Source organism: Typopeltis vanoorti, chromosome 1 (assembly GCF_054136105.1).
Source record: "Typopeltis vanoorti isolate ZY-2024b chromosome 1, IOZ_Tvanoo_1.0, whole genome shotgun sequence".
Taxonomy (NCBI): domain Eukaryota; kingdom Metazoa; phylum Arthropoda; class Arachnida; order Uropygi; family Thelyphonidae; genus Typopeltis; species Typopeltis vanoorti.
The window spans coordinates 59,038,734-59,063,647 of record NC_143549.1 but is presented as its reverse complement, the minus strand read 5'-3'; the positions used below and the strand labels follow the sequence as shown (position 1 = coordinate 59,063,647).

At 36.2% G+C, this 24,914-nt stretch overlaps 1 protein-coding gene across 1 annotated transcript in view; it reads right to left on the bottom strand.

Moving 5' to 3' along the window:
* LOC150110021 (ankyrin repeat and FYVE domain-containing protein 1) overlaps positions 1-24,914 on the bottom strand; it is a 532,825-nt gene that overhangs the window by 382,592 nt on the left and 125,319 nt on the right. Inside the window, 2 exon segments of the mRNA XM_090395273.1 lie at positions 2,727-2,850; positions 21,328-21,463. Of these exon segments, the coding sequence (XP_090251399.1) occupies positions 2,727-2,850; positions 21,328-21,463 (260 nt within the window).

Sequence of the window (24,914 nt, the reverse complement as noted above, 5' to 3'; positions counted from 1 at the left end):
ATGAGGATAAGCTGAAGGTGCATGGGTTTCAAAGTTTAGTTCACGGGTAGAAAAGAGGAAACATGAAAAAGTTATTAAATAGTTCTATAAGATTGACACATAGGAAATCTTTCAATACATGATGAACAGACATGGAACGAGGAGAATCACCGCTGGACATTTTGTAAGAGTGTGTGCAGACTGTTTTGCTTGGAGAATGGTCAACAAGTGTAATGAATTGCCAGAATTAGTTGCGAGTGCCCCAACACTAAATGAATTTAAGGAGAGGTATGATAGGTATTGTGCATATAAAGTTTAGAGTAGGTCTCCCACAATTAGTTATCTGACTCATGGAGATACTTCTATACAGTAAACCCTCGATTTAACAGACAAAATTTTCAGTCCATATGTCTTGTGAAAATTAACACCCTGTTAATTTTAAAATGCTTTTAACCAAGATTTGCTTATAATTAAATTAACAGGTTATTTTTTATTAATTTCCTGTTATTTTTAACAAATTTTGGCAAATAGACCACCATATGTTGGAAAAACACTGTAGTAATTTAGCCTACATAAATGAGTCACCACTCATAAAACATGTTCAGTGAATGATTAGCACATGATCACACCAATACACTATAATTGGTTCTTTTGTCGCGTGGCATGACTTTCTGCGTCAGTTTTAACGAGTGCTGGCCGATGTTCCGACATGCGCTAAGCCACACCCAGTAGTGTTCATTTGTTTACTCATGGTGAATGGTTTATGTAGGTACGCATAAACCATTTTCTAGACCTATTCAATATAAATTTAAAATTAGATATGTATGAATAGTAAAACACATCTTTGTAACCCTAACCTTAAAATATGTGGACAAACGGAAAAGAGTTAATTTAAAGTTAAATCAAAAATTAGAAGTCGTATAAAAGTTTCTACATAAGTAAAAATGTGCAAATTAGCTAATTTGTCAATTTTTTTAACATAAAATTGTTAAATTTTATGTTATTTCAGAAAATCGTTATTTCAGAAAAATCGTTATTTATGTTATTTCAGAAAATTGACTTTATTATATAACAGACTTTCAGATTTAACGGACACCCCCCCCTCACCTGAATTAGTCGTTATATCAAGGTTTTCTTGTAATAATAATGTTTCGATGCTATTAAGTTCAAGATGATGTCCCTGTTCTACACATTCGATTTACTCATGAACTAGGTATTGTTTCTGGGAAATTCCCATGCTACTCCTCTTAAACACTATTATTATTATTATTACGGTTATTATAGCCTGTTTTTGTTTAGGAGCGTCCCTTATTTTAAATACATTTGCTATTTTTACTCAAAAAAATGTATATATATATATATATATTTTAGGACATTATGGGTGAGTATAAGGCAATTATAGCAGAATAAAAGAGGAGGAAAAATTTTGTACATGCCTTGTTTTGATACTGGGTCTTCAAATTCCATGTTCCTACTGAAGGTTGTTTATAACAAGGGGGAAGGAAACATGGGGGGTTGACGCGGGAAAAATAAATTGAAAACCCGGGTTTATTTTAATAATATATATATAAATATGTATTTTATTGTGTTTAAGGGCGCTTTGGGGGGGGGGGGAGAGGTTTACTTATGGGAAAACTGGGGCAGGGGAGAACATTAACGGGGTGCGAACCGTTTTGGTCGACTGACCATCATCGGAACATTTTTGGAATGAGTGTAGGGCTATGTCATGACTGCAAGTTGAATCCTACTCGGAAACAATAATTATCAAAATTTCAGTACTGATTTTTTGCTGCGATATTTTTTGCTGCCAGCCTGGTTGAGTGAGTGGTTAGCATATCCGCTCTCCAGCAAAAAGGCTGCGGATTCGAATCCCCCGTGGGCATGGATGTTTGTGATTGTCTGTGGAAATACTAGTACTAGTGGTGGTAGTGGTAGGCGATAGATGGCGTTGATGTAGTTGCGGTTAGTCTATTTTGGGATGACTAAGAAACTTATGAGACTTACTGAAATTGAAGTATAATGTCTTCTAAGTATGTTTTTGTTATTTATTATAAATATTTTAATAAAGAAATAAAACATATTTCGATTTGTATTTGGTTTTACAGGATATGAACATCAAATGCTAATATTTCACCTTAGTAACTTAACTAGCACACAAAGGTCTAACCATCTAGACAAGAACATTCATGTGAAATTAAACATTAGTCATAGTTGAGACAGATTCATAATCAATGTTTATCAATAAAATACATTTATTTAAAGGAAAAACTACATAAAGAAAGCCTTGTGATCTTCAAAAATGAAAAAATTCTGTCATACATTTTAATCCATTTCCTTACTATCACAAATCTATAACCACTCCTCTCCTCCATGAGCATTGCGTAATTTACAGAAAGAAGAATCTATAATGGATAAGCAGATACTGACAACAGTAAATTGTCAAATTGTCTTTCGCTTTTTTTTTTTTTTTGCTTGGTAATGCAATTTCAATTTAACATGCTATATAAGCCAAAGAAGGCTCTAGTGTTTAAATATGTTTATACAATTCGTCGCCATACTTCAAATGTCCAAACAAACAGATGGAATTACATTTATTTAAGACTTGAATATTACAGTGAACTGCACAAACTCTTTTCTAAACAAGTTGGAAGTCAATGGGGAGGAATTATAAGTCAGAAAACATGGAATTAAAAAAAATAAAAGGAATTAAACAGAATATTTGTATAACATATTAGTTGAATACTCACCCAGTAGCTAGATATAAGCTCTGAACAGTGATTCTTCAAACCGACTGCTCCAATTTCATCTGCAGTCTGATAGAATTTAATGCAATTAGATATATCAACTGATGACATAAGAGCTTTTTCACACCTAAATTAAAGAGGAGGAAAAAAAAAAAATCTGAAAACTGAATTTAGTAACAGAAATCTTCATCAAATGGCAAATGTTTCAAGATTCCAAGTAAACCAGAATACTCTTGTTTAAGCAGCACTGCATTACTTGCTCTTGTCACAGTAAAATATTTCTCTTTGTAGCTTATGCTATACAGGTGTGTGCAAGCGCATTTTATATCAATATCACCACGTAAAGCTGCACACCTACTGTACACTAAAACAATATCTGGGCTAAGGACTAAATAATCTAGAAAAAATCCAGAGAAAAAACATGGAACTTTAAAAAACACTTCAAGCTGTAAACTAAGTAAGGTAGAAGCCTATCATCAGGCAATGCATTTCATTTCAAGGACACTAATGTCCTTTAGATGAAATTCATGAATACTGAATGTTTATTGAGTATTTTATGAATTTCGGTGGAATTTAAACCCATAACCTCATGTTCGAAGAGCAGATATACTCAACCTAACAAGCTAATATATATATATATATATATATATATATATATATATATATATATACACAGGGTGTTCGGGATAAATTTGAGTTTCGTAAGGAAAAAGAAAATCTTCTTTGTATCTATTAAATTTAATGAATTGACAAAAAAACATTACAGGCAGAGTTAATTACAATACTATCAACAAGATTTACTCAAAATAACCACCATTAGCATCGATCACAGCTTCAATTCTGCTTCGGAACCTCGAACAAGCTGATGCTACAGTCTCCCTGGGAAGGGCCGCAAAAACTGTTTTAATTTTATCCATTAACTGGGCTTTTGTATTACTGGAAGTGCGATTGGTGTCTTTTTCAACTGCGCCCCATACAAAATAATCCATGGGGTTAAGGTCTGGAGAGTTTGGAGGCCAAACATTTGGACTGGTGAAGTCGTAGAAATTTTCAGACAACCATTTTTGACTTTTCCCAGAGGTGTGGCAAGGGGCCGAATCCTGCTGCCATACATACGGCCTACCATTGGCTACCTTTGTTATCCAGGGCTTGACTACAGTTAGCAACTCCACGAACAAAGCCCGAATTCCAATGCCAGGGTTCTTCAACACCTGTTCCTGCAGATTTGCGAGGAATTCTGCTGTACGAACGCAATCAGATCGTCTGCTAGGGATCTTTCTTCTTGCTACATCCTCGTAGTCACCATTGCAAGTCTCTAGTTCATGCCTGATTGTTTTTACTGTATTCAGGGAGCATTGGGCAGCAGTCGTAATATCCTTATTTTGAAGGCGGGCACGAATCATCATGATACAAGTTATTCTCTTCCATGATTCAGGTGGGTTCCAGCTATCCATCCTTTCTGACATCTTGTATATGAATGAAGAAGGGTCCAAACTTTTAAATGAAGAGAAGTGCGTGTTAATACATGTAACTTACGGAAAAATATAATTAATTATAAATATGTCAAATTTATCCCGAACACCCTGTATATATATATAACTTATGTACAAAGATAAGTATTTGATTTAGATATCTATACAAATACTGGAATAAAATATTTTATTCCAGTATTTGGCACTGTTTCCTAGCAGACTATCAAAACTACTGGATATCCTTGACGGAGATTTTGGTTCCATGACAGCCAGCACTAGTAATAGAATGTTAAACTATAATTATGAGAATTTTAGTTTTGACGAGAGATGACAACATGCATCTTGGACTAATATATCAAATCTAAAATGAGAAATAAAGGAATATATAAAAGCAAATTGCTAAAGCAATTTTCTCACATTTTATAGAAGTAAATGCAGAGTTGGATAATGAAAATGAACACAACACTTCTTGATTTTGTCGAGACATTTGACAGAATTCTTCACCAGAGGTTGTTATATAAACTAAAAAGGGAATGGGTGTACAAGACAGGTGAGCTTGCAATAAAAAATTGCTGGATTTCAAACCAGCATCTTATGAGCACATTACAGTTCACATGCAACGAGTAAGTGAAACAATTCAAATTTGGCACCCTCTAATGTTGTAAAAAAGAAGTATTACTTATGGTTGTGTAGGAGTTGATGTTAAGATAAGTCTCCAAAATTTTTGGCAGTTAATGAAGCCATACTTGTTCGGGTTAGGAGAATGCTTCATAGCCATGGCTGACTCTAAAAATAATCATTCTGATCCATAACGACGTCTTTATAGCACAATGATTTTCTTCCATCTAATCCTGTGTGAATGGGCGTACAGACCTTACATAATGGTAGCAAATGTATTTTTTATGTTCTTCAAGATGGATGTTAACAGATCTTCCTGTCTGTTCATAGTAGACCAAGTCACAGTCACATGGAACTTCTTCATGTATTTCAGGATATGCTAGGGATTGGAGTTTATCCTTAGGAGAGCAGATCAGAGTTCTTCTTCTCTCTTCCATCATCTATGTGGATGAAGAAGAGGCCAAATGAACTCTTTCCACTTCTGTCTGTCCCGGGAGAGTCTGAACAATTCTGTCCAGTTTGGTGTCGCTTGTTGTGATTTGGTTTTCGGGTCCTCTTTTATTTTGTCTATCCATCTAATTCTGGACCGACCTTTGGATCTTTTACCTTCCATCGTTATATTCAGGGCTTTAGATGGTAGAGATCAAAGTTACTAATTTAAAATGTGGTTTGAGTGTGGTGAAAAGGTTATATATATGCTAGCCTGGGTGGCTGGGTGGCCAAGTGCTTAGTGTATCTGCTCTCCAGCCAAAAGGCTGCAGGTTCGAATCCTGCTGTGGGCATGGATGTTTGTGATTGTCTGTGAACATGGTGGTGGTGGTGGTGAGTGGTAGATGGCATTGGAGTAGTAGAGTGGTGGAGACAGAGTTGTAGAGTAAGCCCTCCCTCGATGAGTCTTTGGACTCACTGTAGGTGTCACATAATAATAATAATAATATATTATTAGTACTTTGGCTATCTTCTCAGATGTACCTCGGACATAGGAAATAGGAATAATGGTGTTTTCTTCTTGTGTGTTTGAGCAGGAGGAAGTAAGAGGGCCATGCAGTATTTCATCTTCTTTGTAGAAGATGTAGCCATTGGTCAGGAAAGTATTATTATTACGTAATACCTCCTGGAGTATGCCAAAGACATTTAAGTTCGATGGAAAGAGCTGCATCAATGGAACAAATAACTCAGCTCTGTAGGTGTTTTCGAATACAATTGTGTTGGGCTGGATGATGATGTGATTGTTTATGTAGATATCTTCCTGTGTGTGTGTGTGTGTGTGTGTGTGTGTGTGTGTGTGTGTGTGTGTGTGTGTGTGTGTGTGTGTGTGTGTGTGTGTGTGTGTGTGTGTGTGTGTGTGCGCGCGTGCGTGCGTGTTGGCTTTCTATAAATTGAAAAAGAGAGCAAACTATCCGAAAGCCAGGTGACTAATGTGTCAACAAAAAAGCAAACAGTTATTAGATTCTTTTTCTACTGTAAAGTGAATTTTGGGGTGTTGGCTATTTGGATTCTTTTGTTACCTATCTAAAATACTTTATTCATGGAGTCAAATGGCAAACACATCATCAACAAAGCATAACCACACTAAGGGCTTGTTAGCTAAAGGGAGAACCCATGCTAACTCACCTTCAACGGAAAAAGTCTATATAGAAATTCTCCTTGTGATAACAAGTATCAAATTCATGCCTTCTCATTTAAACACTGTCTCATTGCTCTTCCAATTGTGCTACAGAGGAATGAAAATAAGCATAGTGCTAAAAGTTGAGACACATTGCTAAGGTGGTTGCATCATAATATCAAATAACTGCATAACTGCAATGTTTAAAACAGCACTAACTTGGAGGAATAAAGAAGTTACTCTTCCACAAAGCTTTGATAAGACCATATCTTGACTGCTCTACTCTGATATAGTCGCTCAGGTTCAGACAACATAAACAATTGAAAAGAGAAAGTAACCAAGATGATAAAATAGCCTACAGAATTGTGCATATGAGACCAGAGAGAGAAAATGTAGTCTTCAAAGTGAGTAACTGATGAAAGAGAGGATATATGATAGAAACTTACATTGATAAGAGAATCTTACAGTATAGACACAGCTGAGATGTTACAAGTGTCTTACCTTCCTGACCACATCCTTGCTCAGTTTTTAGGAATAAATAAGGGTGTGGTTAGGGAAAAAATTTTTTTGCAAGTATATCTCTTCAATGAAGGCTTTTAGGCATTGTGACCCAGAAGGCACTCCCTCAATGAGTCCTTCGCTCCCTGGAGGCAAGGACTCATTCAGCCTATATAATACAGTATGATTCACATTATACATGGTTATAATTATCATCGACAGATGGTAAAAAAACAATGTCTGGAAATGATCACAGAAAATGCCATCCTGTCAGAGCAGAGTTGCTATGTTATACAACTGACTCACTACAAGTTTGTAGGGACCACAAGAACATTTCTTATAGTGGATAGCTTGCAGGAGTTGATTTCTTAGTATAGCATTTTACCACAAAACTCCCAGTAGTTTGTTACAATACTGTTTGCTATAGCAAGAGTTGAATGTCATTTTGAGATGTTTCACCAAAATCCCACATGTTGAACAATAAAATCCATCATCATCATCAAATTCCTGCCATGTACCCTTAAGGGGTGTACATGATATGATAGTACTACATGAAAAAAATTACATCATTATTAATTTCCTATCTACAATTTTCCTCCAAATCAGTCTGTTACTTGTCAAGACTCCAACCTTATCAGATCTTATATTTCTATCGTCAAAGGCACTTTGTACCGTATCAATCCACCTATATCTTGGTCTTCCTCTGGGTCGTTTTGCCATTCAAGAAGATTAGCCTCGTATTTTGTGTTGAATACTATGGCTACTCCTTTTCCTTGATTGTCATTGCCTGAATATAACATTTTGTATTTATTGCTCAGAACGATCTCACCAGTTTTGGTCTTTTTTGTTTCAGTCACCCCTATTATGTCAATCTGGTAGTTATCTAATTCCTCAGCTAGCTCCATTTCTTTGCCATTCAGGCTTCTTACGTTGATAGTAATAGTACCGATCGTTAACTCTGGTGATGTTGAGTTGGGGTTTATTTTCAGATTTGTTCCAGTAGCTGACTTTTCGCTGTTTGCCCTGGTTCCCTGGCGAAAACAACGGGGGGCCTTGTTTAACAGGGCAACGGCCCAGCCGGCATGAAATTTTGTCATGTTGTACCATTATTCTATATTTTGGTTTAACCAATAAGAATACAATTTGGTCGGCTAAATCCCAAATTGCCAGCCCATCCTCGTCCGTTCAGTATCCAAGTAGATACCCAACAGGGTGCACCACGAGAAGGTGAGGATTGGACATTAGGTCAGAAGCCCTGGTTGGTTCTCCGCATTCCTTTAAAGGCCATGTGGAGGTCTCCTCTCAGTTATACAGCTTTGACCCTTAAGCACCCAATGAAATTCCAACTGAAATTAAGGAATAGAATGAAACATGCATAGACATGAAATAGCAAAACAACTTTATACGAGGGTGGTCTAAAATGTTCTCAGCCTAACAATGAAAAAATTAAGTTATAATTTCAAAATTATTTTTATTTTTCAACATAATCACCTTTAAGACTAATACATTTATTCCAGTCATGCTCCAGCACCATTATCCTGTCCTTGTAGCGGTTCTAAGTAAGATCTGCAAAATACCCCTCTACAGCTGCAATCACCTCTTGATTCAAAGAAAAACACTGACCAACGAGGAAGAGTTTTAGTTTTGGGAAGAGATAGAAGTCATAGGGAGCCAAATCTGGGGAATAGGGTGGATGTTCCAACAATTCATAATGCAGATTCCTTAATTTTCCCATTGCTAAAACACCTTTGTGGGCAGATGCATTGTGCTGATGAAAGATGATTTTTTTTCTTTTGCAAACAGGTCTTTTCTCACAAATTTTTTCATCTAGTCTGGTTAAAAGATCGGAATAATATTCTCCGGTTATTGTTTTATCCTTTCAAGATAATTAATAAACAAAATGCCTTTAGCATCCCAAAACACCGATGCCATGACCTTTCTTGCTGATGGAATCGATGTTGTCTTCTTTGGCACTGAACAACCGGCTTCTGTCCACTCTTTTGACTGCTGTTTGGATTCTGGTGTGTAATGGTGAATCCATGTCTCATCCATAGTAATAAATCGATACACAAAATCAGTTTTATTCTTGTTAAAACACTCCAAGTACTGTTCAGAGATTTTCATGCGAGTGCATTTTTGATCTGTTGTGAGCAAGCGCGGCACCCATCTTGTGCAAAGCTTTTTTCATTTGCAATTCATTCTTCATGCAAAATATATCCTACATGTTCTTTTGAAATGCCTATAATCTCAGCAATTTCATGCATTTTGACTTGCCGGTCATCCAATACCATATCGTGCACTTGATCAATGATTTCTGGTGTTGTTACACTTTTTTGGACATCCTTCAGGTGGATCATCCTCAAGGCTGGTACAGCCACGTTTAAACTCAGCAGCTCATTTCTTAATTGCCGAAAATGAAAGAGAAGAGTGTCTAAATTTTTATGACTTCGAATGAATTTATTTTGGCGTTAAACCTTCTTTTACAAAGAATTTTATAACTGCACGATACTCAATTTTAACCATTTCAAGGGGTACAGACAACACTTTTGATTCAGACAGCTGAATAAAAGCAACTATTTGATAGAATGACTAGCAATTTCACATGGATGCTTATGACAAATGTACCAACTTAGAAAAAAAAAATCTTGCCGATAGTGTTGCCATCTATGGTCGAGGCCGAGAACTTTTCACACTACCCTCGCGTAGGTGCAACAAATTTTGCAAAATACAGTTAAAAGGAAGACAGAAGAACTTATAGACTTAAAACACAATTTCAGATTAAGTCAAAAATTAAATCCAAAGAAATAAGGAACTGTAAAAGCTACAAGCATCAAAACAGACTAATGCCAGTAAGCTTAGATGCCTCTTACATAATTGGACTGCTGCACTTAATACAGGGGAGTCAAAGAAGTAGTATGCGGTCTCAAGGATACACATCTTGCTGACAGATGTGTAATATTAAAACTGGGGAAATGCATTTATTCCCACCAATATATAAAGAAAGGCTTACGTGATAACCAATTATGAATAATGAACAACATCAAAAGGGAAAAAAATACATTTGTTAAACTCACTAATATTTCACTGGTTTTCATCTATGTGATTGATGATCAGCATATCAACATAATTGTGTGTGCCTGTCACAGTTATCAATGTTCTATGATGATGCTGGGTAGTAAACAAGCAAAATATTAGTGAGTTTAATAAATGTATTAACTCTGGGTGTTGGTTATTTCCATTAAGTATTATTATTATGAGTATTCTTACCAAGTCTGATGCATGCATGCCCTCATCTCCTAGGCAATATATTAACAGCTTAGTTATACAAGGGAAAAAAGCAAGCTCCCAACACTTCAAATTGTGACCAATCAGCTAAGGGAGACAATTCATAGTTTGATGAAGAATGTGAATGTAACATTAGAAAAAAAAAGGCATACAGACAAACACAGCAATACTACTACTACTACCTCTCCCCCAAATCATTGGCTTCATCAATTTTCTGGAGTACAGAGTTCCCTTAATGTGGTACACAGCTTGTAATCTTTGTATTCCCAAGATGCATAACTTCGTATACTTTTCCACATTAAATTGATATCCATTGTGTTTTACCCATACTGTCAGACTATTCAAATCATCCTGCAAGGCTCTCTACATCACCCTAATTAACTCTTACCTTATCCAACTTTGCATCATCATCAGCAAACAAATGAATATCACCCTTCAAATTATTTTCTATATCATTTATGTACAAATCAAACAGGAGTTTCCAAGTATGTGTGTGCCCTGCAGTACATGACTAGTCACCCTCCTTCTCTGGATTCTATTCCTCGATATACAGCTTTTTGGTATCAGTCAATGAGCCACCCTTTTTTCCATATCCATCCCCACTTGTTGCAATTTGCAAACGAGTTCCATGTAGTATCCTGTCAAACACTTCTGCAAAATCTAGCAGTATCAATCATGGAGTCATTCCCTTTATCCAACTTAGCTGTCACCCTATTATAAAAAGTTAATAGACTACTATGACATGATCTTCATGTCATAGGTAGGCCTTCACAAAACCATGTTGCCCCTCAGAGTATTCTAATTCTTATCCACCCATTCTTGAATTTTCTTTTTGACCAACTTTTTCCAATACTTTTAATCATCACTCCTGAGATACTGATTGATCTACAATTTGCTACCAATGACTTAGATCATTCGTTATGCAAAATAATTATTTTGCCTCCTTCCAGAAACTCTCGAGACTGTCAGACTTTAGACTTAAACAGACTACTCAAAAGTATCACCTGTTCCCCTGGCACATTCTCCTAAAATTCAAGCCAATATCCCACCCAATCCCAAAGTTGTATTTGCATTCAGATTCTGCAATGTCCTAAGTACCTCCACAATTCATCAGCTTCTGTTTTCACATCATTCCCTGTGACTTCTGTCATAGCAAAATCTTCAAAAGGATAATAATAATATATCTTTACAAATTGATCACTCAGTAACTCAATAATTTTGTCTGCCTCTGAACCTCTCTACCATAAGCACTCATTAAATTTTTCTTTCTGTAATCATTCTTCCCACTATCATTGGAATTTCCTTTAGCCTGTACAGCAAATTTCTTCTCATAATCTGATTTTTCCTTCCTTGCCATGCTAGTCATCTTTCTCCTTATATAACCTTCCCAAAATTTTATTTTTTTGCAGCTCATACTTATTGATCACCCTGCTAACTTTGGGTATACAGTGTTATACTGCTTCCTGCAAATATTCTATGACTATTCTCCATGCATAATGTGGAACTTTATGCCATGGTTCAAACATAATTTATTTAAAGACATGCTATCCCCACTCTTGGGTGGGGGTAGCATGTCTTTAAATCAGATGTATTTGTGCAATTATCATTATGATATCAGATGTATTTGTGCAGTTATCATTATGTGTTGCAAGGAGAGGGAGGAGATTACTTTCCAAGACAATGGCCAGTAGCATATCACTCAGAGTGGTTGTGCAGTTTTCTTTTCTTTTTTTTCGGTGTGTGGGGGGGGGGGGGGAATTGATCTTTGTGTGTTTTGTATTTGATGTTTTTTTTCTTGAGTAGTTAAGTTTCCCTTGATATTGAACAGAAAAGTTTATTATCTTTATAATTATTATTAAGAGAGACCTCCACATGGAGTCAGGAACTCATTGAGGGAGGTCACATACTACATGCACCAGCTATCATACTTATTCTTGAATTCATTCACACCACTTGCACTCACAACATCCAATGGCAATTCATTAAAATCATACACCACCCTATGAGACAAAAATCTAGCCCTCATCCGCTTCTTAGTGGCATTCATTCTCAGCTTCCAAAAATGCCCTCTTGTCCTTTCCAAAAACCTACATAAATTGAAAAATTCCGTCAACTGAAATCCTATATGACCCTTTCAGAAGTTTGTAAGTCTCAATCATATCACATCTGCTAGTAACTGCAGACCACAAATTCTCAAGCATAAAAGTATTCCACAATCCTGATATCATTTTTAACACTCTCCTATGCACACTCTCTCTCTCCATTATATCAGAATCACAATGGAAACCAGGAGACCAGACCTGTGCACAGACCCATTGTGGTAGGTATCCAAGTGAGGTATTATTAAGGTCTTGTAAAGAGGCATAATGACATCCTTATCTTTACATGTGAATGTTTTTCAGCATTGCAATTATTTTTTTGAGTTGTATTTACAATCTTCGCTACATGGCCCCTGAACTTCAACTTCCTATCTATTATCATCCCAAGATCCCTATCCTCATCGGTTTCTTCTAGCCTAATCCCACCAATATAATATGACGTTGGATATCTAATTGTGACTTTACATTTACTCACACTGAACTGACACCCATTTTCCCATGCCCACAATTCCAACCTATTCAAATCATTCTGCAACTACTGCATATCAGCAGCATTCCTGATTACCCTACCTACCTATCTTTGCATCATCAGTAAACAGCTGTATGTCACTTGCCAAATTGTTGCCAATGCCATTAATGTGCAGACTGAATAACAGTGGACCAAGAACTGATTCTTGTGGTACACTACTGGTTACCTTAAATCTTTCAGACTCACATTCTCCATATACCACTTTTTGATATCTGTCAGTCAGCCATCTTCTTATCCACGCTAATATTCCATACTCCAAACCCATATTCTCCAATTTATGCAATAGTTTACCATGCTGTATTCTGTCAAAAGCCTTAGCAAAATCCAAAAGTATCATGGTTATATCCATTCCCCTTGTCTAGTTCAATGGTAACACTGTCAGAGAACATGAGCAAGTTGCTAAAGCATGACCTTCCCTTAGTAAACCCATGTTGCCCATTACAAAGTAGAGATTCACTGTCAACCCATTTCAACATGCAAGCCATAACCAATTTTTCCAAAATCTTCACTACCACTCCTGAGATACTAATTGGTCGATAGTTGTATACAATGGTCTCTGCACCACTCTTGTGCAATGGAATTATCATACATTCTTTCCATTCCTGCAAAACCTTCCCTGTTCTTATAACTTATATCAAATAGCCTGCTTAAAAGGAACAGCCAGTTCAATTGAAGACTCTTTTAGCACATGTGCTGATATCCCATCAGTCCTATTGATGAATTCTTATTCAGTTTGTGCAATAGCTCTAATACCTCATACACCTGAGTTTCTTCATTCAGTGGGCTTAATGGTGTGTAAACAATTGATAGCTTTTAACAAAATGGACATTCATTAGTTGAACAATCTCTTCTGCATCTGTAACCCTCGTGCCATCTACATTTAGAAGTTATGCTTTCATATTCTTTCTTTCTTTTACTTGCAGCATATTGATAGAATTTTTGTGGGTTGTCTTTAGCACATAGAACCAGTTTCTTTTCATATTCAGACTTTGCTTTTTGTACAACAGTTTCATAACGGACATCATCCTTATGCACACAGTATTCCTTTTAAATCATCCTTTTCTTACAAATTTCATGCTTAATAAGATTACACATTCATTTGACTCTTACCCTATTTATTCTTCTAATTCTCAGGACACACTCTGAGATCACATCAGTGGGCTTAATGGTGTGTAAACAATGAGTAAGTATTGTTTAAATGCTTCCCACATAGAGTTGATATTCTTCCCTTCTAGCAAATGATCCCATTCCACTGAACTCAGTATACTCCTCAGTTGGTCATAATTTCCTGCTTTGTAGTTCAGCATGTATCCTTTTCTGAATGGAACATTCATAAACTTAGTCACTTCCCAAGTGAGTACTGCATGATCACTGTCACAAACTGGAAGCAAAATAGTTAATAAGATTAAACATTCATTTGACCGATTCTTTAAGTGAAACACCCTCTGACACTATAATCAAATCTAACACTCTTTGACCTACAGTTCTTTCTGTCACATGCTACTTAAGGAAGTTGTCCCACAACAGCTCAATAAATTCATTTTCATTCTTCTCATGAGAATCTAATGCTGCCCAATCAATATTTGGAAAATTAGTCTCCCATTATGATTACTCTTTATGCACTTATCCTTTCTATTTGGTGATGCATTTCTTCATCACTAGCAACCAATCCACCAGGCCTGTAACAACACCCCACTATGTAATTGATCTTGCTAGATTCCACCTCACACCAGATGGCTTCAAACTCACTGCCACATGAAATACTGTTAGCAGTAGTAGTAGTACTGCAATCATGGTCTCTACTCTAACTGGATTCAAGTCATCCGATATCATTAGCAGCAATCTCCCCTCCTCTCTATCCTTTCTAAAAATACTGTACCCTTTACACTCGATACTAGTTGGTATGTCTGATTCTGATAGCTAGGTCTCACTAATGCCTACATTCTGAGCTCTCAACATATTGACCAAGACAAACTCTACTCCTTTATTTCTGATATTCCTAGCATTCATGTAGAGACAATCTACCTGTATGTTCTTTTATATACCTTGTCTGCAGTCTGCATGACACAGTTGGACAACATGCAGTTCTTCTCTAGTTGCATTTTGAAAGAAGTCAACAGACTTCTTTCAACAGACCCCATGGGCAAGGTGCATTGTGTCATGTAATGAGTTCTGTGTTTGTAGCCAGTATAAATGAAGGAATATGCTGCTCCAAAGTCAGTGCAACTGTGTCCAGGTGAAATGGCTGCAAGAAGGAAATTACAGAGTTTGAAAGAGGTGTTATGATAGGCTTTAACTATGCAGGCCTATCTGACCTTGGTCATCCCAGGTCAACAATCACTGTTAACATGCTGAGATGTAAATGTAGCAGTCAACTACAAGTGCTACCTGCAGGGGATGACTCACTATACTCAACAAATGTTGGATATGTAAAAAACCACCATTCACAAGTCGGCATGTTGAATGCGGAGTTCTGGACATTAACTAGAATATAAATCTGCACAAAAAGAACTGAAGCTCACATCATTAGTTTCTATGGTAGGACTGCAATATTCAAGATCCACATTACCTAAACTAACATGCAGCATCATCTTGAGTGGTGCAAAGAGTGTGTACAGTGGGAGATGGGAGGTTGGAAAGCTGTGTTATGGAGTGACAAATCATGCTGCATCCTCTACTGAGCAGATGGATGAGTATGGGTGTGGTGGGTGCCTGGTGAAAGTCTCTTACCACATTGCATAACCCCAACTATGAAATTCGAAAATGGCGGTGTGATGGTATGGTACTGTTTTTCCTGGTTTAGCCTCAGACAATTATTTGCGGTGCTATGAACATTGAACCCTGAGAGGTATTTGAACGTTCTGGACAATGCATTGCTCCTTACTTTGTGATGTTTCTATGGTCTGACCATTGTCTCTTTCACAAGACAACGTACTGTGTCATAAGGCTGCTGCTGTAACCGCACTTGTCTGGCCTCTACAGAGCCCTGATAACCATTGAACATCTGTGAGATGAACTGGAGCATTAGGAGAGATCAAGGGATGTCCAACCAACAACAGACTAGGACCTCATTACATGCCTACAGGAAGAATGGTCCAAAATTTGCATTGATCATTATCATACACTTGTGGAAAGTATGTCCTGTAGGATTACTGCAGTTATCGCAGCAAAAGGAGGTCCTACATCTTATTAAAGTGGGTGCCACGGTTGTTTATTCCTCATACCATGGGGTCCATTGATTTATTTCCAAGCAGTGTATCATACCTTTCCATTAGTCATATGGTTTTGTAGTGTTACTATAGTGTGTAGCTTGTATCTGTTGGAAGAGAAAAAAATCCATTATCGCTGCTCTATTAAGTTGTTCAGAGATGAAGATTGAAACATTTTCGTTAATAAATTATTATTAAATTTCTTGTGTCTACATGTTTTTAGAGATTTTTTCAAGAAGGTCTGAGAATGAAACTTACCCTATAGATAAATAGCTTAACTACTTTTCTGGTTTGTTTCGTACTTTGTAAATTCTTTCCTGTGACATAGTATATACAACAGAAATGCAAAATAGTTTTATTGATAAAAGGCAATAAAAAAATCCTATTGTCTTTTCACAGGCAATAGGATTTTCCTCCCAGAAAACTCAGATTTTAACATCTACCTCACATCTGGGGGGGGGGGGGGGGGGTGCATAATTGAGACAATTCAGAACAAAGGTATTGGTGTTAAGGATTGTGAGGTGGTGGCATTTGTCAGCTGTTCTTTCCTCTATTTCATCAAGACATAGTCTACAAATGCTTTCCATCAGTTCATAAGCTTGCTATTGGTCTTAGTTCAGCAAAACCTTTCTATTAAGTTCCTATCTCCTCTGTGTACTTTTTTGGACAACTAGGCTTTCTCTTTTGTAGGTTAGATTCAAGAGTTGATTGGAGATTTACTGATGAATGTGATGCAGTGTGATAGTATTGCCCTGTTTTTCCTGGTTTGGCCTCGGACATCTATTTGTGGTGTCACGAATTGAGGTATTTGAACATTCTGGACAATGCATTGCTTCCTACTTTGTGATGTTTCTATGGATCTGACCATTGTCTCTTTCACAAGACAATGCACCATGTCATAAGGCTGTTGCTGTAACTGCACGGTTTGTAGATAGGAACATCACCACACTTGACTAGCCTCCACAGAGCCCTGATCTCAACCATATTGAACATCTGTGAGATAAACTGGAGTGTTAGGTGAGATCAAAGGAGGTCTCCCCCCCGCCACACACACACACACACACACACACACACAACAGTCCAGGATTTCATTGCATGCTTACACAAAGAATTGTCCAAAATTCCCATTGTTCGCTACTGAATTGTGCACCTGTGGAAAGTATTCCCCCATAGGATTGCTGCAGTTATTGCAAAATAAAGGAAGTCCTACATCTTATTAAGGTGGGCACCAATGCTGTTTGTTCCTCACACTATGGTGTATGTTGACTTGTTTCCAAGCAGCGTATTTTTCAATTAGAAATTAAACTGAAAAGCACATGAAAGCTTGCTCACTGAAAGTACTACTCATGATTTTGCTGGCAGTTTGCTGTATCAGTTGTATATGCTACCATTTGGTTTTTTGAGTGATTCACATTTGGAAATTAGCAACCATCTGGTGAGTAACATCCTGGTGAATTGCTATTGAAAATTGATGGGCATGAAACAATCACAAAAACCACAAAACATTTTACAGAGAGAAAAGAAAATCCAGAAAGTTTTCTTTTCCTCACAACAGTCTTATTACTACAATATTGCAAATGCAAACTTCATATCAATCAAAATTTAATGGTCAAGAATGCAAATGGTATTCATAATAAAAATTAAGTGTACTTGAAATAATTTTTTAAATTATTTAAAAGTAAATGAGCTGAAAAGCATGCAAAACTATTTTCATTTTGGAGAAACAAGATGAAAAAGTGTACATTACATATGAGAGTGGGGCACCTGTAAACCCCATAGGGTGTCCTCAGGTGGCGGATCGGGGAATGCTCGTCATAGTGTACTATGAAGAGTAGGAGGGAAATAAAATACCTCTCACAGACCAACAGGATAGCACTTTTCTCATAATCCAGTTTGGGGGCCTCGAAGGTGGCAGCCCCACCACCAGGCTCGAGTGCTGAAGGCTATAATAAATTTAGTTAATAAATTTAGTTTAATCCTTTATCCAAGTGTGAGCAAGCAAAGTTTGCACCTGAAAGTATCTTCAGGACTGGGGTAAGGTGGTACAACACCAGGTAACTCGTAGCAAAGGTGGAGCAAGCTACCAACACTCCTGTCTCAGTATCTCCTATAATGCAAAACATCTCCTTGCAGATATGTCTAATGTTATGCATTAAGGGAAGGGCCACTACCCAGACTAGTTTCGACCTTTATTAAGGTCACTTCAGTGGGAGCCAGGCCCAAGCTGAGATACCAGGCAGAAGCATTCGCAGGTCATCTCTGCCTATGTAGGTGTGTAGGGGATTAGCTGAAGGCTAATCCCCTACACACCTTAAAACTTCACACATTAAAAGTAACAACAAATAGATAGCTGAACTGCATAAATGGTTAATGACAAAGCGAGGAAAAAGGTATGGAATATGGAATGTTAAAAGTTTACATGGTAAAGAAAACAAATTAATAGATGAATTTAAAAAAAATCGAGATTGGATCTCCTAGCAGTTACAGAAACAAAAAAGGCCAAGGTTGCCAGAAATTGGAAGATGGATATATAAACTTTTCTATTCAGGGGTAAAGCCAAGAGAATGGGGAAACAAGGAGTAGCATGTATAATTAAACCAGATCTCCAAGAATATATTATTAAATGGAAACTAATAAATGAAAGGTTGCTGACAATCACTATAGATTTTAAATCATTTAAACAAGTATTTACTTAATTGTTCCATATTGCCCAAATGATAAAGAAAACCATAAGTTTACCAGGGAAGAGCCCACCAGAGCTGGAAAATCTACAATTGACTACATCATTATGAGCAGATCCTACTGGCAGTATACAAAAAACACAAGTGTCTATAGAGGTCATGAAATAGGCAGTGACCATTACCTATTAGTATTGGAAACGATCCATACAATAAAAATTGAAAATTGTAGAAAAAGTAGCAAGGAAATAAATGTTAAGATAAAGAACTACAAGCTAAAGAAAGAAGAAACAGCCACTGACTATAAAAGTAAAATAGAAGAGAAGATGAAAGAAGTAAACAAAAAGAAATTTACAAAGACCAAGACATAGAAAGCTATGGCACAGATTCAAAACACTTCTAGAAACAAGTAAAGAAATTTGTGGTATATCAATAAACAATAAACAGAAGAAACATAAAACACCTTGGTGGACTGAAGAACTAAAAGAAGAAATTAAAAAGAAAAAGTAATTGTGGAAGAGATAGAGCATCAAAGTTGCAGGTCGACAGAGAGCTATACAGCAATTAAAGAAATAAAGTTAAAACCCTAGTGAAAGAAGAGAAGAGAAGAGAAAAGAAAGTGCTGGGAAAACTTTCGACATACTTCAGAACAAAATTTTAAAGAAAACCAAAAACTTTTTTATAATGTTTTAAGAAGAATGAGGTCAGAGAAAGAATGTCCAATAAAGTTAATCAAAAATAAGGATGGAAAGTTATTTACAAATCCCAAAGACATTATGGAAAGGTGGAAACAGTAGAAACAGTACTACCAGGAATTATGGAAGATGCAGGATACGAAAAAAAAATAGAAATTTAGGAGCAAGATATGCAAGCAAAACAGAAGATCAAAGTGAGGAAATTCAGGAAAATGAATTGCTAGCAGCAATGAGTAAAATGAAATTGGGCAAATCAGCAGGCCACAATCAAATAACACCAGAAATGGTAAAGAAGTTAGGAAAGAAAGCTATAAAATTTTTAATACATCTATTTAATGGCATATGGAAAAAGAAAATTATTCCCAAAGACTTGGAAGTAGCAATAATAATCCCTATATTTAAGAAAGGAGGATAACCGCAAATGTGAAAACCATAGAGGGATTTCGCTTAGAGGGATTAAGCATTCCAGTCTCTGTTCTAAAATTGTATGCCCATATTTTAGAAAAGAGACTTAGGAATCAAATACAGGATACACTGGACAAAATGCAATATGGTTTTCTAGAAAATAGAAGTACACAGGATCTTATCCTCAGTTCTAGATATCAGAGAAAACATTGGAATATGGAAAAGAACTACATGTATGTTTCATATAGATTTTGAAAAGGCTTTGATCGAGTTCCAAGACATTTAATATAGCAAATATTAAAGAAAATTAAGGTAAAGAAAAATAAGATAACTGAATAACAGCCATACAAAGCCTCTATAAAAGCAATAAAAATTATGTAAGAATCTGTAATAATAGATCAGAGGAATTTTAAACAAATGTGGGAGTGAGGCAAGGCTGCATCCTCAGCCCCCTTATTTTCATTATAATAATGGATGAAATTTTAAAGATATGCCAAACAAGAACAAAAACAAAAGTTCCACCTAGGATACATGAAACTGAAATAAACCAGGATTTCACATATGGCTTTTGCAAATGATGTAGTGATTCTATCAAATACAGCCAAAGAATAACATTAATATGAAGAAACAAAGAAAAGGAATATGACCATAAATATAAATAAAACTAAAATGATGATTATATCTAGAAACCAATCAAAACACACAATAAAAATAGAGAATCATCAACTGGAACAAGTCCACTCCTTTAAATACCTGGGATCATATGTACAAGAAGATGGTAGACTAGATACAGAAATTAATAACAGAATAAGTGCAGGAACAAAGTTATTCTATACAATGAAAGACCCTTTCCTAGACAAGAAAGAAGTTACCCATAATACCAAAATGGCAGTGTACCGTTCAGTGTTTGTACCAACATGAACATATAGTTGCGAGTCTTAGTGTCCGGCAACAGGAAATGCAAATAAACTACAAACAATTGAAATGAAATATCTTAGGAAAATGGCACAAAAAACAAGATTAGATTGAATAAGAAACCAAACTATAAGAGACAATCTTCAAGTTGCATCTCTGAACCAATTCATAACACAAGCCCAAATGAGGTGGTCTGGACATCTTACTCAAATCGAAGAAGGAAGAATAGCAGAAACTATATACGAGAGCCAGAAAATAGGAACAAGAAACACAGACAGACCCAGGAAAGGTTGATAAAAGGAAATTAAAGAAAATTAGGAAAGAAAGGAATTAACTGGAAAGAAGCAAAAGAACAAGCCTTGGACAGAATGGCATGGAAATCTCTTTGGCAAAATCCTGACACTTAAAAGCATAAGAGATCACAGATGAAGATAAACTAACATGCTTGTTTTGTGATGGCTAAATTTTTGTTTTAGTTAATCTTTTTTTTTTTTTAAAAAAAAAGTATGCTACACTATGTAAAATTATCAAAATTCTAGAAAGTAGTTTCCTTTCTGTATTAAATGCTTATATAACTTAACTCAAATAGCATTACCTATCAAGTAAGCTGTCCAGATTAAATCTCTTAGCCATTCTCATTAAATCAAGGAGAAAAGAGACTGACTGTCCTAGGTCTATTTGATCTGTATATACCCATTTCATTAATGTGAGTCCTATATCTTGTGGAATATCTGCCAGAGAAAGAAATTCAAAATGACTGTAGTAATATAAATAGAATCGTAGACACAATATTAAATTGATTTCTCATATAATTAACAGCAATATAAGAGTAAATTTTACTCTTCAAAAACATGGACTTACTGCTCTCTCAACAGAGACCCTCAATGCTATTTTTAATTTGCGATCCCTTACATCACGAAACAAATAGACTAAACTATCCACCCTCACCTTTCTTAATACAGGAAAACCTCGCTTAATGCAATTAATCAATCCACCAATTAATGCATACCAAGCGAAATTGCTTTAAGTGAATGCAATAAACAATAGGAATAATTATAATTCATCCATCAGTTAGTGTAAATTTGAAAAAAAAAAAAAAAAAAATACAGTATAAGCTATATTAGAGGATAAAACCTATCAAAGTTAATCAAAATCAGTTGCTTAAATTTTTATTTAATGTTTAAACATTTAATTGAGCTACTTTTTTTTACAAAAAAAATTAAGTAGAAATGTTTGAATTGTGCTCGACTTTTCCATCTCGTCATGCAATCTGCGATAGCTTGCAATAGCTTTAGCACGATTTCGGCAGACTTCGAAGCTTAGTTCAATATCAGGATTAGCATCAAATAAAATTTCCTTAGCATACTCAAAGTGATTGAAAACTAGTTTAAGTTCTTTTGCAGTAGCTTCTTAGTCATAACATTCTCCTCTTGTTCGCACTCCATATCATCATCATCTTTATATGCACGCTGTTCTTCTAGATGAAGGAAATCATTCTTGCTTAAATGTTCTGAATGGGAATCAAGCAACCTTCTCACATCTTCATTATCTAGTTCATTAAATCCAAGTTCTCTTCCAATTGTGCCGATTTGCTTCAATAATGTTAGATCATGAAATTTGCACACGGTAGACTAACATAGGCTTGAGTTTAAAGACTCCTTCTGCATCGTCTCCTAATATAAGCATAAGACGATCTTTAGATACTTTGTATCCTGGTTGAGATGCTTCGATTTTTGTTGCCATACGCTTCCAAAAGAGACCAATTTTGTCGATGTTGAATATTTGCAGATTGTCATAATCACCTCCCTGAATTATCTTTAGTAATTCTTCAGGAAACTTGGCCGCAGGATCTTTTTAGCACTAGCAGATTCCCCAGTTATTCTTATGTTATGCAGTCCAGTTCGATTTTTACAATGGTCAAACCATCCTAAACTCTCAGTAAAGCTTTCACATTCCTCTTGAAATTTGGTCTCTCTTTCAATGAGATAAAAATATTGAGAGCTTTTGCCTGAATATTTCCTGTACTAGGAGGTATTCTTTTTTGGTTATAAATCCTCAATCCGGGTTGAACAGAAGACTCTCCATCTCAATCATTAAATGGCTTCTATTTCAGGTGATCTGCATGCTTAAAGAAGCAGTAGCAACTTTTCTTTGTATTCTTTGCTCTTATTTAATAAAGTCTAAACTGTAGACTTACTGTATGTCAGGTCTTGCACAATTATTGTATTATTAGCACCACTTGTGTCTCTTAATGGCTTCCAGCTTTTCTACTCGCTGCAGATTGGTAACAAAAAATTTCTCATAATGTAAAAAAAATCATGTTAACTGATTAATCACTTGCTTCAAGGGAAATAGTATCATTTTATTCAATCGTGCTAACTGATTATCGCGTATAATCAAATTTGGATTAAGCGAGGTTTTCCTATACTGCTCTCTTCCATAGCTCAAATTGATATGGGAAAATCCCTACACACACAACCACCACCACAATTAACATTCTTCCTTTCCAACTGAATATCTATCTTATTATTCTTGGATTGTATGACCATTTCTTCCTTCCCAATTTAGAAATATACAATAAATGCATTTCGACAGCTGTAAATAACTGTTGCACTCTCATAAAATTATACTAGCTGATGCATTATAAAAAAAAAATTTCAACTCCAAATCAACAATTAGAAGAGCTTTTAAGAAATACAATTGACCTTCTCATATCAAAATTGTGGGGACCAAAGAATTTATATATATTCTTTGGTCCCATACACAGGAGATCAAGAGACCTATAGGCAAGTCAGTGATATGTGTGTGTGGGGGGAGGGGGTTGCAGATAAGGACTGAGATAGAAGAGTTGCAAGTTGTAGTTTGGGAATACATCTTGAGGAAAGCTGTTCCAGAGGACAGAGGTGGACAGAATAAATGAAAATGGACAGAAGCAGGTTTGGTGTGTTTATAGTTGCACAGCAAGAGGGGGGGGGTGCTAGGTAGCTGCAACTCTTGTATTAACAGGTGCAACTGAAAGTGGAGCAGTGACTATGGAAGTACCTATAGAATAGACACAATGCTGAAATGCTGCACCTGGGAGAGAGAGGCTGAAGTGAGTCTATAAGAGAGGGACCATCTGAGCCTAATTGCATGTCTCTGGATGGCATCAAGGATTTTAAAGGAAGTTTTAGGTGCACCACATCAAACATGCGAGTAGTATTCTAAACATGGATGGATGGATTGGGATTTGTATATAGTAAAGAGTTGGTTGAGTATAAAATAGGCTCATGAATGAAAGAGAATGCCAAGTTTCTTGGATGCTGAGGAGGCTAATTGATGTGACGTGTTTATGTCAGTAAAGACTGGTGGGTAAACATTAGTCCAAGCAAAGAGATCTGATCTTGTCTGGTGATTACTGAGGATATGAGAAAAGGCAAGATTGTGTTTTGGTGACATTGAACATAACTAGGTTGTCCTTGCCCCACTGAAAAATAGCATGTAGATCAATGTTTAAAGCACTGGTTGCAGGAGATCTTGTAGCCTGGAATGTCAGAATACTGCATGGTTTGTCAAATAAGCAGGATGAGTGGAGAGTACTATCACTTGCAAAACTGCAGATTAGATAAGTGGCTATTGCAAGTCATTTATATACAGGAAAAAGAAGAGTAGGCAATAGGAGAAAGAGCTTTGAGGCACTCCAGAAATTAGCTTGAAGAGAGAGAGTCATCTACCATGATTCTAGAGAACAATCTGAGAGAAAACTGGCTACCCAATTATAGAGGATGGCAAGGAGACCGAAGGATGGCAATTTGGTAGGCCTCGATGCCACACATGGTCGAAAACTTTGGCAGCACAAGTTTCTTCAAACATTTCCATGGCATGTGTCCAGTGGTAAGTGATGTAAGCTACAAGGTCAGCTGTGGATCTTGAATGGTGGAATCCATTCTGGTGGTCACCATCCTGAAGCACAAAATTTGAGAACAATTGAGATGCCAAAATAGTTCGTTATAGTTAAGTTTGCTATGTATTGTGAAATTTCCTTTAACACCCCAATGTTTGCTATTAGATCTCACATGTAACTTTTTTTTTTTTTTGGAAATTTGATATAACAAGCAAGTCTGCCACTGTGAGAGTTGCCTGTATAATAAATCATAATGACCTCTAAACATCACTATATGCATATCTAGAATAGAAAAAATC